General features: G+C 37.1%; 1 protein-coding gene across 3 annotated transcripts in view; it reads right to left on the minus strand.

Moving 5' to 3' along the window:
* KLHL5 (kelch like family member 5) overlaps positions 1-22247 on the minus strand; it is a 47056-nt gene that overhangs the window by 18809 nt on the left and 6000 nt on the right. Inside the window, exons 1-3 of one of the 3 annotated variants that reach the window (XM_026037572.1) lie at positions 15149-15580; positions 5508-5690; positions 258-394 (exon numbers count right to left, since the gene is read on the minus strand). In XM_026037572.1, coding sequence (XP_025893357.1) covers positions 258-394; positions 5508-5690; positions 15149-15525 — 697 coding nt within the window. In that variant the 5' untranslated portion in view covers positions 15526-15580. Of the gene's footprint in view, positions 1-257; positions 395-5507; positions 5694-15148; positions 15581-22247 lie in introns of those variants that run through there. The other 2 variants (XM_026037570.1, XM_026037571.1) reach the window with 2 other exon arrangements.

Below are 22247 nucleotides of genomic sequence, written 5' to 3' on the forward strand. Positions count from 1 at the left end.
TCAAAATTAGTATCTATAATGATGAAAGAAAATGGAATCTTAATAAAATTTCTTTATCAGTCATAACGCATCTGAAATACTCAGCTAATTAGAGAAAATACATCCAAACCAGGTTGCCTCAGGTAAGAGCAGTGATGATAGCTTTTTAATAAATGGAGGTAAAATCACATAAATAGTTTAAAAAAGCATCTGAAATCTAGTAATGGATTATAATGCTCAGAGGAGGCAAATCATTACGTTTTTCCCAATTTAATTACCTGTATATGCATATTGAACCAGAGCCCACAATGCATTTGGCTCCACACCTTCCATCTTGATTTCTTCTTGTCTTGCTTCCCTTACATCATTAGTAAACATTGCTGCAAAGTAGTCGGAAACAGAGGAAAGAACCAATCTGGGTATATAATGTGGGAGAAATGGAGGAAGACAAGGAGAGGGTGAGGAGGGAAAGAAGAAAAAAAGAGAAAAAGAAAAAAAAAAAAAAGCTTAGTCAATCTGATATTTGTTAATTTATGCTTCATTATTTTGTTCTTTGAAGAAATGTTGTACTGAGAAAAACATTCTAAAGTTGACAAACTGCTTCATTTTCCAGTTCCTCTATGAGTAATGAAGTACTGTTACTGAAACTACATTTGCTGCTGAAGTAAATACTTTACTGTTTCAAAGATCAGTAACAGTTAATAGTAAACACAAAAATAGCAACAAAAATACATACTCTGAAATGGAATACAAATATAATGAAAGCAAAAGTATTTTTAGTTGACTTCCATTTATATCAGTTACTTTTTTAATATAAGAATTGAATTGTCCTTTTTCAGGGCTTGAAAATGATTTTACTCTTGGTGCGCACACATTCATTCATTTCCAAATCCTGATACCAGAACAAGGCACAGTAAAGTTGGGAGTAGCACACACAGCATAAATATAAGCAGAAAAAAAAAGTGATCCACATGAAATCATTTACATGGCAATCTCTTTTGTGTGCATGCAGCATTTTATTAACAATTCTGAGAAATTTAAGATACTGAATAAGAAAACATGCTGGTGTTCAACAGATTTTTTTTTTTAAATCATGGAAAGAGAAACATTGAGTCTATATAACAATGGCACTGCACACAGTGTTTAGAAAAATAAGAAGTCTCAGTATGTGCTTACAGGACAAGGTGCAAGAGAGAGGAAGGAGACCTCCACTCTCCCCCGCACAGGCGCTGGGAAGCCGTGGCTGCAGGGGAGTGCAGCAGGTCCCGTGCCGCACCCTCACACCGGCCGGCTGAGGCAGCCGGGCTTGGGGGCCACAACCGAACCCCCGCAGCAGAACAAAATTAGTTCACGGTCCCGTTGGAAAAATGAGCAGCACTACTTAGAGCCAAATCTCAGATGTGCATAAATGTGCAGCATGTTAAGTCATGTTAAGAGCCAAGCAGTGCATTTTTTCACTTTTTCATGCTTTCACATCTTCTGACCATCGACCATTTCCACCTTTTGGGTCAGGCCTGCAGTAATCCTTTTCTCTAGCTGCTGAGGCAACAAAGATACATATGACTAGATATGAAAACTTTTTTTTTTAAGCTTGTTGAATTGAAATAAAAATTTGTAATGAGAAATAGTTTTGTTCTTTTGAGATTTCTTCTATGGCTCATTCTCAGAGGAAATAGAACATTTAGTCAGGATACCAAACCAGCATCGGCCCTCAGCATTTTAATCTCCAGTTTAAAAACACTTCCAGTTGATTCAAAATACAGCCTCTTGAGAACTGTAGAAATTTAGTGAGATTGGAGAATAAATTCATCTAAATGCCAAGGGAAAATTTCTGCAATTTATTTTGCTGCTTGAATGAGATGACCAGATCAGATTTATACATGCAGCCTTCCTGGAAGAAAGGGTGTGTAAATATAACAGGATTTGAACAACCCTGGCATCTTCACAACTCTGATACAGAATAGAAGAAAACTTCAAACTACTTAAAATATTTAATGTCAGAGATACTGATGTGACTATGTAATACAGAGCATGACAAAGACGGATAGGTAATTGTCACGGGAAACCGAATCTAAAATCTAATCTTAGCACAGTTCTTATTTGCTTTTGTAATTGTACAACTCTTGCTTAGCTGCACCACTATTTAGCAAATAACTAGATACATCTTAGAAGAGCTATTGCAGGAATTACAAACCATAACTTGGGTATCCAGACCCTCGAGCAGCTCTGCTGGTACTGAAAAATTTCATTGTGTAGATTCCAAACTTGAATTACTTCAGAACAAGTTGTGAGAGCTTCAAGATGCAATCCTTGTCATATAGTACGCAAAGCTGTATTCCGATTCAGGAGAAAGTAAATGCACTTCACAGCATTAAGTGCTTTCCAGAGTCACTCTCATACATCAAAACAGCCCATGCAGCCCACAAGAAGATTAATACAAGCCACGTGCCAAAGCACAAGTTGTACTGATAAAAATTTTTATTATATCTTTAGCCAAGAAACATGTTCACAATGGCAAGTCCTAAAATAGACAGCGCTATCTTTTTCTTCTTAATTTGACCCACTCAGGAAAAAAACTCTTTCAAAGAAAGAAAAGGGATTTAAAGACCCAGGGACAAAGTAGCAAGGTGACAGCAAGCTACTGAAAAAATACAACAAAGGATGGCTTCCAGCCAACTGCCCTTTCAGTTTTTCCCACTAGAAACAAAAATCAATTCTTAATAAAAATCAATTACTACTTCAGTCGTGCCATTTGACACCAGCTTGTTCACTGAATTTTTAATTTCACTGCTAGCAACAGATTTTTCTTTCAACCTCTGCTTTTGAATTGTCTTAAAATAAACTGCATTGCTACATACAAATCATATGATGTGAAGTAGCCATATTCTTCTAACTGCAGAATCCATTGAAGATTTTCCCCATCCATATCTGATAAAAAGCTCTGAAAGACCTAAAGTGACAGGTATGATCTTTCAGAAGAAAAGCCTGTGCTGTATGATTATAAAAACTACACCAATTTTAAATAGTATCATTTACAATTCCACTTTTAAACTGAGCCAGCATTTGTAAGTGATTACTCTGTATGCAAGAGAAACAGATTCTCTCTGTACTAATTATTAATCAGCAACCATATTTGCTCGTATCAAGAATTCACTTAAAACTAAACTTGCTACAAAATACCAACTTTCCTCAGTATAATATACTAAAAATATGGCGGTTTCCGAGTTTATTTCCCTCCCCACTGAAAATAACAATTATTTTATAATTAGCCTAATTAAAAGGCCTATAATATCCAAGCAAATCAACATGTACTGAGATTAGAGAGGCCTCTAAAGTAGCAAGAAAAAAAATGTCTAGATACAATTGGCACCATATCCCCTTAGTTGTAGAACATATTTTTCCTTTGCTCTCTTATTAATCACCAGACACTGCCAAGTCTTCAATTTGGCATAGACTATGTTTACAGAAACTCAGCTACTGTATTAATTGCAGTAGATTGACTTTTTTTTTTTTTTTTTTTTCAGAACACTGGAAAATTTAGAGAAAGAGGAACATAGAGATGTAGCAATTTTTCATCTCAAAGACAACAATATGTTTGAACAAGCAATCGCTCTGGAGAAAAAAAAAAAAGACACTGCTATGGGCTAAACACTGAAAAATAAAACCTGTGTTTTAGTATGCCTCCCTGTTTTTATAGGGGGTTGTAATGCTACTGATGTCTTTAAATTCTGTGATTCCTCCTGATCAAAGACATAGAAAGAGCCACCAGGCAGCTTAGCTGGCTTTAGGGAGATGAGCTTTCCAATTTCTCTGATACTTACCAGCAAAGTAAGCAGGGTAGTGCACTTGGATTCAGTTGTGCTACTTCAGGGGATAGCCAAGAGCTGCATTATCTAGACCTTTGCATGAATCTTCAAAACAATTATTAGGTGAAATGATGATAGCTGTCAAAGCTGACACTTTACAGATCTAGTATCTCCAATCAGGATTCACCTCTTGGCAGAATGAAATGAAGTCTCTTAACATCTTGGAGATAAAAGGGACAGTTCCTGGTTTCTGGATGCATAACAGCCAGTAAAGGTCCTAGGGAGCTTAGCAAGACCCTTCCAGCATTCACCGAAGCTGCAAGATGATGATGACGAATAGTTCTTTGATAATTCTTGCCTTTAACATGAAGCCTTGCACACTGATAGCTTCAGCTAGTTTCTATTTTTCATGCCAAGTAATAAAAAACACATATCAAAGTGGCACTATTCCATATTACTAATATATTTTTATATATTTGAATTTTGCTTAAAGGTAAGCAATTTCAAAAACACAGTATAAAGTATATTTATGCTAAAAGTAATTTCAAATTATATCTTTCTTACAAGGAAATCAAACCTTCCATAATTTTTCTGTTCTTTCGCTCTGGAGTAATGATTACACTAAGTCCTTTAGCATAATTTTCAAAACAATCATAAGAGTAGTAGCAATAGATGTGTTTGGTATAATGTTAGCACAGAAAATTACTTTTTGAAAACAATTTCCTTTTTATAAATACACTTTATGCTAAGCTTGTATAAACATTCAGTTAAAACAGACTGTAGTGAAGAACATACAAACTAAACAGACAACACAGAAGCATAAAAGAAAGAATTCTAAGTCATATGGAAATTGGGCACAAAAAAAAATACAGTCTGTAAATCAGAATTCATGCCCTTCCAAACAAGCTTCCTTGCCATCAGAATTCAAATGCTCCCTTTTGCTTTCTTTCCTTCAGTCTCAAATCTTCATTATTTCTGTTTCTGGACTTTTGGGTTGCTGGCTAACAAATGAGGAACGGGATTTGAACCCATCAGGCCATAGATTTAACCAGGCTTCCCATTTCTTAAATGAATATTATGATCAGTAGAGTTATTACAAATCAAAATTTTTTTTAAAAAACATTTATTGATATAGCAACTAGCTTAATGCAATAAAACTAACATTCCAGCAATATTTGTTTATGTAATTGAAGGCTAGGGGAGCAGGCATACACCACATTTTTTCACTGCGCAGAACTGTCTCTTTTCCTACTTAAGTTTTCCTACAAGTTACTCAAGTAACTTCAGAGCAGAAGGTGATCAACAATATTAAGAGATCTCATATTTAGAAAAATCATGGCTACATATAATACCCTAATCTGCTACTTGTAATAAGATTCATAATAATTTAACTCTTTTGATAGTTTTAAACCAAGAACTTACAGTGTTTCACAGTAATATACTATTTTTACTTACAGCAGCCACTAAACGTACTGCTCCTTTCTCAATAAAGAAATAAGACACATTAGTAGAAACTGGAGGAGCAACAACCCCATAAATATATGAGAAAGTGGTAGTAAGCCCATTGGTACCTTTTTAGTACAGAGAACATTATATTTACCCCATGTCAACAAAATCTTTCAGTTCTTACAACATATTCACAGTTCCACAAAACAGAGGACCCATGCTACAACATATATTTGGAAACCAACATTAAGCTACTTTGAACTGTAAGAAAGTTACCTGTGAGCCGGTATTCTACGATCACCAGCAACTAATACCACATCACACAGTTGTTTATGTCTGAGATAGTTCTCCATCTTCTTAAAAGTTTGTTCAGCATGGTTGAGAGCCTGAAAAAATTCATCTGATGTACAGGGCTCCATAGTGTGGCAAGATGACAAGGTATGACTGCTGTTGGAGGTTCTGCTGAAGGCAAAAACACAAACCTTACTGCAGACAATATTAAAGTGCAGCAAACCTATATTTAGATGCTAAAAGGGAAAAAAAAACCTCCTGTTCTTTTAAAATTGAAGTTAAAAAAAGTGTTTATATATATTCTCTTGCTTTTTTTTTTTTTTTTTCCTTCACATTCAGTCTTTGTTTCTCCAAAATGAATCCTAACCTCTGAAAACAGGTCGAATGTTCTCCACAACCAGAGAACACAAAGACCACTCCAGAAATCATACCAATAATGGTGTCAAATGATGGAACGGACCCTGCAAAGTACAAGAGTGATGGAAGGATGTAGTAAGGATTTGTCCCTCTCCCATCACATAGTATAAAGTTTTGCACCACAGCCCAAGTTGGCTAGAACCAACTTGAAATTGAAAAATTAAAACAGAGTTTCCTTCCTAACATATCAATTCTTTGATCTGATTCACTTTGAAACTTAAAAAAAAAAAAAAAAAAAAAACTATGTTAGCAAAACTGAAGGCATTTCCTGAGCAAGTACATAGGAAAGCACTTCTTTATACCAGCAATCCTGCAAAAGAAACACAAGTGGAGCAAACAAGGTGCTACTCAACAAGAAAATACCTAGGAAATTCTTGCTCCCCGCACCACTTTATAGCATTCTCAATAGTACCAACATATGTTTTTGTTGTATCATATTTTAATCCAATTTCCTCAATTGATCATTAAACCCAAAATACTTTTAATCCACATGATATCAGGGACCTGATGAAGATTATGGTCGCCACAAACACTTGTGCAGCTCTAACTAGAAGTAACACAATGTTGTACAGAGGAGGGAAAGGCCAGGAGCGAAAGGCAGTGCTTTCCCAGCCGGTACTGTGACTGCAACCGCTGCCAGCCCCACTCGGCACGTTTGCACTCTGCACAAAGCTCGGGGCAGTCACCACTTTCGTCCAATACAGAAGGCAATCGCAGCAGTGCTATTTGCCATGAGCCTGTAACAAAGCACCTAGGCAAGGCAAGGCAGAGGCAAATCGCGGTCCTCCCCTTACTTGAAGGGACTCAACTCCGTAACCTGCAGCTCTCACCTCTTCCAGCCACGAAGTTACAAACCAATTTTCTATTTCATAAGGGAGCAAAGGAAGGAGGGATTCAGTTTCCATGGTCCATAAAGAGAGCATGAAAGATCTGCACAGGAGGAAAGCTGTAGACTCACAGACTGTTTACAAAGATTACCCAGTGACTGGCAAGGGCAAGATTCAAATCCTTTCCTCTTCCTAGGCTGTCATATGGATCTACTTCCGAGTTCACTTCAGCAGAGCCACAGACAGGAGACTCTGAGCAAATACACAAGCAGGGAAGAACACAGGAGGGAAAGCCACATGCTCTAGGTGACCCTACCTGAGCAGGGGGGTTGGACTAGATGACCTCTGAGGTCCCTTCCAACCTTGGGCATTCTATGATTCTATGATTCTCTCCCCCAGGAGGAGGACCGAGATGCATGAATAATTTCTTGACCTACATCTCTCCTACCTAGAGGAAAGGAGTGTAGGTATCTAACACTGAACAATTAAAGTTCCACACTCGGATCCAACACATTCAAGGTGTTAGTTACTACAGCACTCAGAATCCTAATGATATTTCGCATTCTGGATTTTGAATCTTGGCTTGGACTTCTCTAAATATCGCCTATTTTTTCCTCTTATAAAACGGATGTGTTTTTGTATGTCTCACTATGATAATTACATCAAAGATTGAGCCCCTCAGTGCCTTTTTCACTTTTATCACTCCTGTTTATTTTCTTTCTCTATTTATGAGAAAATATCCTATCTAGCACTGACTAATTAACAATTCATTACAGTATAATTTCAAGATGATTGTAAATATATTACAGCTTCTCCGAGGACAACATCTTTTCCACACTAGCTACATACTTCACTATCCCAGTGACAACCTTATTAATACACTAAAGATGCCAGTTTTCTGTGTGGTCTAATAGGAAATTTATATATCAACTATATATAGAGAGAGGAAGTCTCTCTCTATTGCTATATATATCATATATACATATATATATGATTATGTACAACACATACAAAATCATTCATTTTTAAAGGTTTTTATTTCTGGAAGTTGGATGCTTAGAGTGAGGAGTTTCTGCTCAATGAAACAGTTCATTGCAAAGCAATGAAGCCATTAACTGCTGGTAGTAAAATGCTCCTAAAAGCATTTCAGGAGTAAATAAGCACCATGATGACTGAAGAGCTGAATTCACATCTGTTGTGTTGTTTCACGAGTCATTGCTGTAGCAAGGCTGCAGCACAGTTTTTCAATTTTTTTTTTTTTTTTTAATAAAAGCCTTCTTTTCTTCTACATTTACTAAACCCTCCTCTGCAAGGAAGAAAGCATCAGACTTTCTCGGATTTCATGTGGGAGAAGCACAATCTGCTCTTATTAACAAGATTTGTGCTGTTCTTTTAATTATTTGGAAATGCTGAGATTATTAAGGAGTTAAAATGGTTATTTTAAAGCAATCACACATATTAGTTACAATCTATGAGCTTCAGCAAGGACTAACCATGAATGAAACCTTTTTCAAGCATTCATTTTGGAAAAGAACTTCAAGAACAAAGTCTGAAATCTCAAGAGAATTTTAAAACCAATTTTTGTCTGAAAAACAATTATATGTGAATTTAAATTGCCCTATTGTTATAGTTATTTCACTTGATCGAACTGTAACCTTCACTTCCATAAAAGATCATCTTCACTAGATAACGTGCATGAGCTACCCTGTTCTAAAATCCTATGAAGCTGCAAAAAGTAATTTTACTGCAAGCTAAAGGCGACATGATTAAATTGCAGATATGTAGTACATATAGTCGACCTTAAGAAGCAATTCAACTCTCTTAGGATGTCAGAGCAAGTTACAAGTGAAAACTTACTATAGTGCATTAAAAAAGCACTTTTAAAGAGGCAACATGTTAGAACTGCAACTGGTTACCAGAGGCTTCCCTGGAAAAAGGAGTCGAGCAGCATCATAGTGGGATCTCTGTCTACAAAACCATGATGGAGAGAAAATGCCCCAGACACACTGCATTCACTACTGCTACTGCATTCACTGAAATTGCTCTTTTAGCGAATCAGCAAATGAAATCTGTTTTCCCCTTGCTCCACTCCACGAGGACAAACCCTGCTCTTCTGCATTTTGCTCTGTTCCTTACGATATCTCTTAGCTAGGCAAGCAGTGCTTAGCACTGCGAATAAAAGGAAGCCAAAGCCTGTGATAAAGAAGCAACAGACAAATTCTGCTCTTTCTTCAGGGCAACTGGGTCTTTGCTAACCAGCGGGCACTTGCAGGAATTAAAAGAATCTTTGAGACTTCTGAATACTCTCAAATTGGCCTGAAAATAGCCCAAAGGTCCTCAAGTTACCAATGTAAAAGTGATAAGAACTCAGCTGCATGAGCTCAGTCCTTTCAGGAAACCAGACTAAAAGTGGGTGCTCTGCCTGTCATAATGGAATTTGCAAGGGCCCCAAGCCCCAGCCCCACTGACTGTTGCAGACAGAGTCTTGGCAGCGTACAACAGGGGCTGCAGCAGTAATAATCTGCACACAGAAGTGCTGTACGTCTTGTTTTACAAATGTGAATTTCTACAACAAAAATGGGTTTAAATGAAGGTATTAGAAGCAATAAATGCTTATAAAACTGTAGAGATGGCAGGGAGGGGAATAAAAATAAACATATTTCTCCACAACTAAGTTTGTTGTGAGCACAACATTGATTCTCAATAAACAAAGTAATTGCCTCCAAGATATAAAATCTGAATTAATGTGTTAAGAATACTAACTTGGGGTATGCGTGGGGGGGAGGATCTGCAGGAAATTGAATAAGTGTGATTGACAGTTTAGAAGAAGCAACAGAAAAATAATGAATATTGTAATCAGTGTCTACAGCATATATGCCATTGACATCCTCACAGCATCCTCCTGGGCAAGCTCTAAAGGTGTGGGATAGATGTGTGGACGGGGAGGTGGATTAGGAATTGGCTCGATGGCAGGGTGCAGAGAGTGGTTGTCAATGGTGCGGAGTCCAGCTGGAGGCCTGTACTTAGTGGTGTCCCCCAGGGGTCAGTTCTCGGTCCGGTCCTGTTCAACTTATTCATTAACGACCTGGATGAAGGGCGGGAGTGCTCCCTCAGCAAGTTTGCCGACGATACCAAACTGGGAGGAGTAGCTGATAGCCCTGAGGGCTGTGCTGCCATCCAGAGGGACCTGGACAGACTGGAGGACTGGGCGGCGAGAAACCTCATGAAGTTCAACAGGGGCAAGTGCAGGGTCCTGCACTTGGGGAGGAATAACCCTGGACACCAGTACAGATTAGGGGTGGACCTGCTGGAGAGCAGCCCTGCAGAGAGGGACCTGGGTGTCATGGTGGACGACAAGTTGACCATGAGGCAGCAGTGTGCCCTGGTGGCCAAGAAGGCCAACGGGATCCTGGGGTGCATTAAGAAGAGCGTCTCCAGCAGGTCGAGGGAAGTGATCATCCCCCTCTACTCAGCCCTGGTGAGGCCACATCTGGAGCACTGCGTCCAGTTCTGGGCTCCCCAGTACAAGAGGGATGTGGAGCTGCTGGAGAGAGTCCAGCGCAGGGCTACCAGGATGATCAGAGGCCTGGAACATCTGCCCTGTGAGCAAAGGCTGAGGGAGCTGGGTCTGTTCAGCCTGGAGAAGAGGAGGCTGAGGGGTGACCTGATCAGCGTGTATAAATACCTCAAGGGAGGCAGTGAGGAGGAGGGGGGCGGCCTCTTTTCAGTGGTGGGCAGGGATAGGGCTAGAGGAAATGGCTTCAAACTGAAGCATCAGAAGTTCCACAGGAACTTAAGGAAGCATTTCTTCACTGTGAGGGTGACAAAGCACTGGAACAGGCTGCCCAGAGAGGTTGTGGAGTCTCCTTCTTTGGAGATCTTTAAAACCCGCTTGGATGCAGCCCTGTGCCACGTGCTCTAGGTGACCCTGCGTGAGCAGGGGGGTTGGACTCGATGACCTCTGAGGTCCCTTCCAACCTTCTGCATTCTATGATTCTATGATTCTATGATTCTATGATTCCTGTAACTCAAAAACTGTAGTATCCTCAAAAAAGACAGAATATTTGACTAATAGATGAAGACCTCTGCAAGCATTATAAAAAACCTTACTGCAATGCTTAATCAATTAACCATGAGTTTCACTACTGTTCAAAGAACAGTGAGGCACTGATTTTATGCCTGGAACAGACAAATCACCAGTAGATGCACATCCTAACTGCAAGTATTACATTGTCAAAAGACGGGCTTATTGCTTACTTTGAGACAACACAATAGATCTGCTATTCTACATCATGAACATATGTACTCTAGGCTACTTTTCACTCTCTATTAGAAGTCCTGTTACCACCTGAAGTCATCTTCAAGGTAGGTTAGTCCATTGCAGTAGTCATACGCACTAGAAGGATCGGCATGAAGGGGATGGGCATGATGAGCACTAGAAGGGCATGACAAGTTAATACATAAAGATCCATCTTTCATACTTTCAAATAGATTTTAATTTTACAAACTTACTGCATTTTGGTGGCTGTCTGCATTGAATTTATGTACAATAACATTGAATTTATGTAAATAATCAATAATCTGATTATTTACATTATTGTCTCTAGGTTAGCTGACACTTTATCGTATATGAAAATGGGTACAATAGGATAATATCACAGTTTTCATACCAGCTTCTATGATCTGGCCTGACATTGAAAAAGTGAGCATTTGACTCTCTATAAAGTTAGAAATATAAGAATCAATGCTGCAGAAAATGGAGTGTATTGAAAAAGAGGATGCTGAAAGGATTCCTGGAAAATACAGCAAGAATTTAAACAAACAGAAAACAAGACAAAAAACAAGCAAACAAAATATCAACAACAAAACACACCAGACTCTTCCAAAGGGTGGGGAAAAACATAAATAAAAGGATGAAGTCAGACACAGTAATGACAAAGGCTGCTAAAATCCAGAGTATTAGAATTTGCCATCAGAAAAATAACTGAAAAAAAAACAAAGGCAACTGTGGAGACCAGGAAGGAACTTCAGGATTAGGGATCTGCTCTGTGCTAAAGAAAGGAATTATAGCAATAGCCAGAACTCTGTTTGTATGTCTACCTTGCAATAAATAAGTGCATTTGCAGCCAACAAATACATCTGCAATAATTCACATCTAACTAGTATGAATAACAGAAACCCTGAGAAGCTGAAGCACAGACTCCAGTGCTACCTGTGAAAGCCCAGGGATAGGTAGACAAAAACTGCTAAGATGATACTACTTATCTCCTTATCAGCTTTTAATTTGGGTAGGAAATAATGCAGGCATACACTTCACTGCAGTTAGACCTTCCACTGCAATAGAACATTTCCTGTCTTACCTCCTTACCTCCTTTCTTATCTCCTAGATTTCCTGCAGTTAATCTGTGTATGCACACAAATATCCCCTGTAACATATGTTCTCTCTGGAAAATATAGCTACTTTGATTACCTCATGATACATCTATATTTTAGTATGGGGCAAGTATAATAATAAAATATACTTTTGAGATAGCTTTAATCTGGTCAGCACATGCAACAATCACAACCACAACTATAGAAAAACATCAAAGGTCAGAAAGATTGAGGTAGGAGAAAAGATATTACCAATACCAAGGGGTTTTGTACACGTAAAATTGTCAGGGGGACAAACTTTGAAATGTTTGAAATACTACCACTGAGACGGCTCATACGGCGCATTAATGCAGAGTACCTATTACTTTGTAAATTCAGAGCTTGGCTTAACATCAGTTGTAAACAGTTTATTAAACCACTCAAGGTTAGGACACTACTGCAGAATCCTAAAATACTGTTTGCATTTTATGTTTGATTATGTATTTTGGTATTATATTTGAATACAAACATATTTCCATAATTAATCCACAGGAAAGTAATTTCAGTTTTCAAATGCATGTCCGGGAAAAAACGAAGCAGCTACAACCCTTGATGTTGTGGGTGTGCCCTACAGCAGTAATTTTCAGCTTGTCATCCACTGTCCCTTCCAGGTCTGTGGATGGCTTCTAAGGCATCCACAAAAGCAAAGGAAGACAAATCTATTGGTAACATGCTTGAATTTTCTGCAAACATCTGCATAGTTTTACTGGAAAACTTCAGAAGACTAGAAAAACAAAAGTGACTATAGTGTCAGGGAAGTAGGCAAGCTAACAAATGTCAACAGTAAATACAGCAAAAGAAAAATATTTGACCCATACTAGTGTTGTAAACTATTATTCAGGCTAATGTTAGCCATAAAAGGCACATAAGAGTGCCTAATGTGTGTATCATTATAGGTGACTAGCTCTGGCGCTTGAATGAACTGCTTGTGCCTGGGAAAAATCATCATTTAACAAAGATCTGGAACTAAACTTACAATTTGCTTACCCCTTTTGCCATCAAGTTCTACAATAACACACACACACAAAGTACATTGTCTCTCCTCTAAAGGAATCACAAAATGATTTAAAGTTTTCATAACAAGGGACCAGGTCTACAAGCTCTTCTTCCCACACCATGTGACACGGCAAAGAGGGAGGCCGATGCACTCAAAGCAGTGCAGCTGCTTTTGGCACTGAAGCTTCCATGTTACAACCCACGTTTTTAGGGCTTGTATCTGGGCAGTACATACGGAGGCTAAAGAAGCAAAATAACTCCTACTGTCTACCAAACCTTAACAAAAAAACACCCATCCCCCTTATACAGAATTTATATCTATGAAGAAAAACAGGGTTCTCATATAGGCAAGAGACCATCTGAGAACAACATAGCCCGTAATGTTAGCCCATAGCTAACGAAACAAGTCCTTATGTTACCTTTAGTTATATTTAGTTATATATATATATATACACTCGCTTGCTATAGCGAGTATACCCTATTAGAGGATAGAACTGTACATCAAAAGTTTGTATCACATATTTCTGAAACAGAAGGTTATGTTGCACCTGTTATTATAGGCAGCATCCAGTGAGTGGCAAAGCTATTAATAAATAAATAAATAAATAAATAAAAAACACTTAAAATAGGAGCTCTGCAGATATACTTTCTTTGCAGCAGTATATTTGTTGCAGCATGCTAAGACCACTAGTATTAAATATCAGCATGCAGGTTGCCTTTCCCTATAATTTTAACAGTTTTGCATCAATCCAGCGATAAAAGCAAATGCACCATGTTGACTCCTAGGAATCTTTACTCTCCTTCCTTTTCTCTAATCTTTAAAGGTTATACAAACCATAAATACCTTGTGCTTTCATTCTTGACAGCTCTGCCCTTGGCACCAGATCATTTCTTCTCCTAGGGAATGCAAAACACTAAAACTGTTCTAACTAGACTGATCTGTCCCTAGTAGGCTTTAACAGCGCACCTTTTAAACAGTTATACTTTCTGAAATGTCATATCATTGCAAAACTATCTTAAAAGGTAGGAAGCAAAAAAACAAAAAAAAGAAATATTTGACCAATATGCTCTATACACACTATAAAAGGGAGAAAAAACACTTTCAGAGAAGGATAGCTAACTTGGCTCCTTTCACTAAGTTAAAACTGGTATTTAACAAAAAAAAAAAAGTTATTAATTTGCCTAATTTTCTTCCAACTAGCAAATACTGAAGAACAAATTTTATAGTTTAATCTTTAGTAATTTAAGAGAAGAAAACATCTCCACAGACACACTAAAACCATTTCCTATTTTTAATCTAGGTGTACACTGTAACACACTTGAATGGAAAACGGCATTCATTTTAAAGCTATCTTTCGATACCACGTTACAGTACAAACTGGTTGACTATGTATCACTTTCAGCAGATGATTTTAAGTTGCATATACACAAACAAACAAAAAAAGATTTACAGCCTTAATATTTTTAACCCTTTTTGTCTCCCTCATCTATAAAAGACTTTGAAATATCTGATATCAGACACATTTTTTATTTTCTCCTAACTTGCATGGAATGATTCTCAGCATAACTAGGCAATTGGTGTCATTTCAAAATAATTTTTAAAACATCCTGTAACACTATAATGTAGTGAACATCATCTTGTTCACAGAATCATGTGTGTAGTGTGCCATTTAAAAGAAGTGAGTGCATGCCAACACACACATGAACACACACAAAGAGAATCATTTTCACTTAGCTTTTAAAATCAATTCTTATCCACACTGACAAAATAAAGTTATCTTTTAAGGATGTCCCAGTAGACATAGAGAACTTTGATAATTAATGTTTTTATATTTCTGAATAAGACTTGTATAATTCTGATGCACAGCAATTGCCAGGTTTCTGAAACACTTCAGAATCCCACCCTATACACAGCTGGTATCTGTAAACATGAAATGAAAACACAGTTCTTAAAATAGAAAAGTAATAGATAACCTGCAGGAACTGCTGTCTGATTCATTTTCTTCTTCACTTGCTCTATCATCTGTTTCTTGTCTGTCAAACCAACGTGCACCTCCGCAATCTTCTGTTAAGAATTCAAATGCAGGGACTTCTGAGGTGGATGCCATTGGCCAAGGAGGCGAATTCTGGAAATCCTGTTGGCTGGACCTTCTGTAACCAACTGATGCTAAAGGTAGATTACCTGGATCTATAAACTTTGTGCCACCGGTTGTTACGTTTTGTCCTCGGTTCCAGAAGCCTCCCTCGTTGTTATCGACTGCAGAGATTGGAGCTGATGCCTGATGACCAAACCACCTCCATCTGATTTTTAAAATCTGCTTCACGTCAAACTCTTTACGAGAACCAGACATCCTTAGTGAAAGCAAGGGATCGTCTAGGCAACAGGGCAAGCAGCAGCGCACATAAAAGAAGATTTGTGCACCCAACCAAGACAAGAGGAACACATGCTCTCCTCGTCTGTGGTGAGCAATTTTCTAGGGGAAAAGAGGCGGGGGGGGGGAGAGAAGGGGGAGGATCGCATTCACATAAAAAAGGCTTCTTTAATGCTATGTCATTTGAATAAAAACAAAAGGCAAGGGATGATGAAAAATCTTGAAATAAAATGAAGGTGAAACAACCACCTCGATCAGGAAAAATGCTAATTAGTTTACCCTAAAAGGGTCCAAGGCTCCTTCTATTGCTCTCCTCTGACCATTAGCTTTCAAAAACACCAAACAGGATTCATTAAAGCCCTTTCGAGAGCCGAACACCACCCCCTTCTCTTAAACCACAAATGACAGAGAACGCAATTCCTGTACAGCATCTCAGAATCTCTGCTTCTTATTCTGTTAACTCTTACTCTACACACAAGGGAAAACAAATTGCACAAAAAGGAAATGAAATTCTTTCTGCACTGCTAGAGAATAATTCACAGAGTAGACTAAAACCAATCCAAAGATCACTGATTGTACTGAGGGGAAACTGAACTGGAAATTATTTTTTTTTCCATTAACAGGCCGTGCATTAAAAAAAGAAAAAAGCCTGGAAGGCTCAAGGGACTAGTAATGGGTTACAGTCTTTCATCTTGATGAGCTTTGATTCAAATCTAGGTCTGCAGTAGCTGAAAACAGTGGTTGCTTAGTAGTCTTTTTGAAATGGGCTAGTGGTTTCCATTCATTTATACATCACTAAAAGCATAAGCAGCAAAAGCTACTGATCACTATCCAGGACATCCCCTACAAAATGGGCAGCAAAATACCTTTGCTTCTTTCTCAGAATCTCCAATCTCCTGTCCAAATTCAAGTTAGAGAGAATGTAACGGAACAGTGTTGGGGAAAAAAAAGAAAAAAAAAGCTGTATATAAAGTCATAATTCCCTTTAGATTTCCTCTAGATATGCAGTTTATGCAATTGGAATTTTAGAAGAATAACAAGGAGACATCGCATTTTATCAGCCTCGAGAACCAGATCTACATTTTCAGCCTTGACAATGCAGTTGGTTCATCCAACTCACTAGGGTAGAAATGCAGTAACTTTGTAAGCCACCTCATTGCTACCTACACATTCCATCAAAGTGCAAGTTACCACCTCTCATGCAAATGTTACAAGCTGCAAACCATACCTCTTTGATCTTGTAATTAGGATAAGGTATTATTTCTCAGAATGGGGTGCAATCCTTAACTGGAAATGCTCACCTGCCTTGCTCAGGATGTCGTTACTTACAGAAGTGCTGCTCATATATGGTATCAAAGATAATTTATATAAAAATGGCATGCCAGTCATTCTCTATAAAGAGATTCTACCTCTTCCTAGCTTCCTAGTCTACCAAAACCTATATAGGATGGCTTTTGGAACAATACCAGAAAACACTTAAAGGTATTAAGGAGATGAGAAGATTAAGTAGTTAAGTGAATATAAAAAGTTGTTCGATCTTTACTGGGGATTTCATTTAGGTGCTGTCATGAATGGAAATACTTTAAATAATGATTTCATGTATCAGCATAAAAACTGGGTGGATGTTTAATTAAAAAGATATAAAATTCAGTCCCTACTCGTCTTGTGCATATACTTCAGGACTGACCTAGATCCTGTTCCTTGTATAATGGAATCATTTAAAATTCAAACCACCCCTGCAAAAATCTACTAAGACAACAGCATATTTGCCAACTCCGGTACTTTTTCAGCACTTCCTCATGACTTATGTGAAATTCAGCCTACTTACTGCTCTTTCGGTTGCAAAGTAGAGCATTTTCTAATCTTTAGAAAATCTAATCTTTAGAAAATTTTAAGATTTTCTAATCTTTAGATTAGAAAATAAAATGGACTGTAGAATTCTCAAAAACAGAAAGCGTTGAGGGAAAAGAAATTGCAGAGATAATTGAGGGTCTCTTCTTGTTCAGGTCAATCTCTACAATTCTGAAGTGTGACAGATCATGTCAGACTCCCCCTGCTGGGAGTCAACAGACTTTTGAGGAGCTTTCAAATGAATTATTTAAGACCTCTGCTTACCAGAGTCACTCAGACCTCCTCTTTGATGTCTCTTCTTCAAGTGTGTGTTCCCAGACCCAAACCCTCACATCGGTAAAAAAGCCAGTCCTAACAACACATGTACACATATCTGAGAAATCTGCTACAAAATTAAATAGGAAGATACTAACGAAAATATATGCAAGATGGAAGCCAGCATACACAGACATTAAGATTTCTAAAATTTTTCCATTTCCAAAGAGAACAGGCATGTCAATCTCAACCAGAATGGTACCTTAACCACTGACCTTAAGCACCGCTGCAGCTGAAATACAATTTTCTAATTCGTAATGACCTTTTAAAATACTATCTTCAGAACAGTTTATTAAGAAATAGATGTTAAGAGCAAAAATAACAAAGTATTTTCCTCTACTATCCATGGTTTATTACACTGAATTTCATATGCTTTACATATAGTGATTATTCACATAAAGTGCAACAGGAAGGTTGTAGTGTTACTACTGTGATACTTCTACTGCATGAATTGAAAGTAAATACATTTTAAATAGGACTATATATTAAGTACATTACTAGAAAACATGGAAAAGTTATTCTTTAAGCATGTCTAGACTCATTTCTTCATTATGACTTCCACTTTCAATAAGAAATAATTAAATTCCCAAATATATATAGTGAATATAGAGGTGTCTAATATTTGCATCTCAACATAGCTTTTTATGGTAACGTTTTTTCCCCAACTTTTCTATGAATTGGTTTTAAAAAGCTATCATCCAACTTAAGGGCAATTCAAATATAATATTTTCAAAGTAATTCTGTCAAATGAATTTTAAAATGATTCATATTTAAAACTGAGATCTAGGAACATAAAGCTCAGCTAGTTCCTACATGATTACGATCATTTTAAGTGCCAATTAAAAATGAAAATGTCAAAAGAATTGGATATATTTCTTGTTTTGACTGGAAGAGAGTTGTTTCTCCTGAACGCACACTAACATTTGCATTTAAATATGAAAAGATACATTTTAGACTCATTGAGGTGAGAGGCAATGTACAGTGTTCACATACCCTAGATATTGATATACCCCAGATAATTATTTGAAACATTAAAACAATTGTCCAAAGACAACTGCTATAGACAAAATTCAAGTATGCAGTCCTGCTTGTAATAACACCCAAATATCAGAATAAAGATATAAACAAATAAATCATTTTTTTCTGTACCAAAAGGCTCTCTAATAGCCACACAAAGATTGAGGCAAGGAAGATGAAGGACATATATCTTCCCAGATCCAATTCACACATCCCAGGAACACTAGCACTGCCAATTATAAGGAAGAGTGTAAAATGCATCAATCTAGAGATCTAGAGACAGTTACAGTTCAGCCCAAATCACCTCTAAAAATTTATCTTAGACGTGGATAACAATGAAAACACTGTCCAGTGATAATTAGAAGAGGTTCTACCAAAAGCAAATCCATTTTCAGAACTAATTTAAGATCTAATCAAGCAACAAAAGGCTCTATACTACAGCCTAAAGGACTGTGGCACCTTCAAACATAATAACAATGAGATTCCTGTTACTAATATAATACAAATGTGGTCTAGGTCAGCTTTGTACAATGAATATTCCGATTTGCAGGCAAATCCAAAAAGATATTCTGACCTTTATCCAAGACAGGAGCAGCTTTATTTCACCATAGTATCTTCATTTTCCTCAAACAGTCACAGAAGAATAGATAAAGAACTCTATTCCCATCATTGCCAATAACGCTTGTTTGGTAATATTATTTACAGGCTAACTCACAGTTCTGCACTGGGTACCATATAGAGAATTGCAGATTGTTATACAGAGATTAGTGAAGAACTAAATCTGAACATGTTTAGGTAATAGACAATAGCTCTCCAAGCTTGAATCCACAAGCTTCCAAGAAAGCTATGTAGAGGTTGGTAGACAAAAAGGCTTTATGATATTGAAGAAAACATGAGGTACCCATAAAACAAATGCTGTGATTTTATCTAGAAAAGTCTCTGTACTATTGATTACTGTAGCTTAAGAATAGTATTTAGAGTTCAGAGGAAGGCAATATGAATGATCCAAGTTTAAAATAGAATCATTACACTGAAAGAATGTTTATGAGTATTGTATTACTATCATTGATATGGAAAAAGCTACTATCTAGTCTTAAGAACTCTGTTATAACAACTTAATATATTCAGTTATGACATTTTAGGAACTCTACTATGCATGAAATCACAGATATTAAGCAAAAACTCACAGAAAAAAATCGATTTTGTCACCATATTATAACATGTAATATTAAAAAGTCAATCAATCTGCATGTTTCTACTTCACAAAAGTTGAACTACATTTAAAAACTGGATCAATCTCTCATACAAAAAAGTCTTTTAATTTCATCATTATCTAACTCTACTAATTCTTTTAATCTAATTCTCTTTAGCACTCAATTCATTTTTCTAGTGTAGCTTGAGGCAGATGAAGGCCAATGAAGTGCTGATTGATTCATGTGTAACACAGCAAAAGGAAAATCAAGTATCTAATTAACCCTCATCTACTTATCACATGGACCTCCAACTATTCCCCTTAGGTCTCCTCCTGCAGCTGACTTTTCCAGAATAGCTGCCATGCCAAGAATATCTCCCCCTACCCATCCCACCCTTTTGTTTGTTGGAAATAATAAGAACTTGCATTTAATATGAATGCAACATACTATCAATCAAGCATTTTAATTCCATTTGCACACTGCCATAGATTAAGTGCTTTTAAATCATCACTTAAGAAGAAAGACTATGAATTAGATAATAAAAAAAATATTTATGCAAACCATTTTGATCTACTGCCAGTTTGTTTCCTGGTTTCTTAACAAACGCTCATTCTCCAGCTTTACATACGCTTCTCTAACAAGGGCCCTGTTCTCTTGCAAGCCTCATCTCACACTTCTCCCCGTGCTCAGGAACAAGTCTCACTGCTAAGTGCCAGGTAGGCTGGACAAGCAAATCCTGTGGCCTCTTTGGACACAGCACGGAGGCTAACTGGTTCAGACATCAAGTAGTCCGAGTAATCAAATACTTATTTGACTTTTCAATTTAACTATATGCTTTCAAACTTAAACATACTAATAGCTCAATTTTGTCAGTTTTTTTGGCCAACATACACAAAAGTTATTGGGGAGGCAATGGTAATGCAAAGGACAAACCCAGCTCCTGCTTACCTCTTGCTTTTGGGTAAGCAAAACAGCTTTAGCTTCAGTAGTTATATGCTACCAAAGCCAAGATCCAGCAACAAAGTAGAACAGCAATCAAATTACCAGAGAATCTGACTGACAGTCTTCAAACACAGCTACAACCTAGTACCCTCCCACAACTGTATACGACTGGAATGACCTTGAGAAAGAAGGCAGCAAACTCAACAGCCTATTATATCTTTACATCATTAAAGCATTTGATGACTTAAAAAAAAAAAATCAGATGTCCTAAGCAGCATATTGACCCATGCTACCTCATTCCTGTTCTTACAAGATTCCTGAAAGCATGTTCTGTTCTCCATTGAGAGTGAGACTTAGACAAGAGCAATACACACGAACTGCCAGAGGGAGGGAACGTGGGACACAGATCTGAGCTGTGAGAGTACAAGAATTGTTGCATTCCTAGAGGAATGAGATCCACTACCAAGGTAGCGTGCACAAAAAAAAAGAGAAAAAAACTTGAAGCTAGCTGGCTAAGGTATCAGAATGAAAAGGCATAATTAAGAAAAAGCTTTTCTTTTGCTTAACAAATGCTTTTTTTTTTCCCCCCCCCCTCCATCTACCAAGCCTAAATCTTCAGGGAAAAGCAAAACTAAGATACTGCAGCTACTGAATGTGGCTCTAAGTTTGCAATAATTTGTCCATTTATCCTCCCCCTTAACCCAAGTTCATAAAAATAACTTATCTGCCTTATAGTATTTATAAAGGCTATTCTCATATCTATTCAGTTTATAAATTATCTAAAAATAATCTTTGACCTTTCAGTGAAATTATCACTAAGTCATAGTACGATTATTCTTTGGTCAAAAAGCCAGTTCAATTCTTATGCAAAACAACTGAAATTTAGATAAGTAATGAAAAAATCTAAAAAAATTCAAAAAATTGAGAAATTAGGGCAGGTACAAAATAGTATAGCTCTGCTATTACTTGATCTTCCAACATTAACTTAAGCTTACAGATTAGTTTTAGTTAACTATTGTTACTTACTTAGAGAACACTTCCAAGTTTAAAATGCTAGATTCTTGGTGAAAATCTTGCCAAGGCTCATCAAGTTAGGATATCATTAAATGCTCTGTTTTCTTAATATTTTAATTATAGTTTGAATGCAACAGCTTGTGATTATATTATACATCCAAAAATACAGATATATGGATATACGGATCTACTGCATGTAGAAGAGCAAGGCTTAAACTTTTACTTCATTTCTGGCAATCATCAAGTGATTAAGTAAATAATCAAAATAATCAAACTGCTTTTAGCATATTTTAATATTTAAAATATATTTTCAAATATCTTCCAGACAAATGCATATTATAATACATTTTACTTCCATCAGATACTGGT

This window comes from Nothoprocta perdicaria, unplaced genomic scaffold (genome assembly GCF_003342845.1).
Source record: "Nothoprocta perdicaria isolate Ctin4 unplaced genomic scaffold, notPer1 scaffold_2, whole genome shotgun sequence".
NCBI classification, from domain to species: Eukaryota; Metazoa; Chordata; class Aves; order Tinamiformes; family Tinamidae; genus Nothoprocta; species Nothoprocta perdicaria.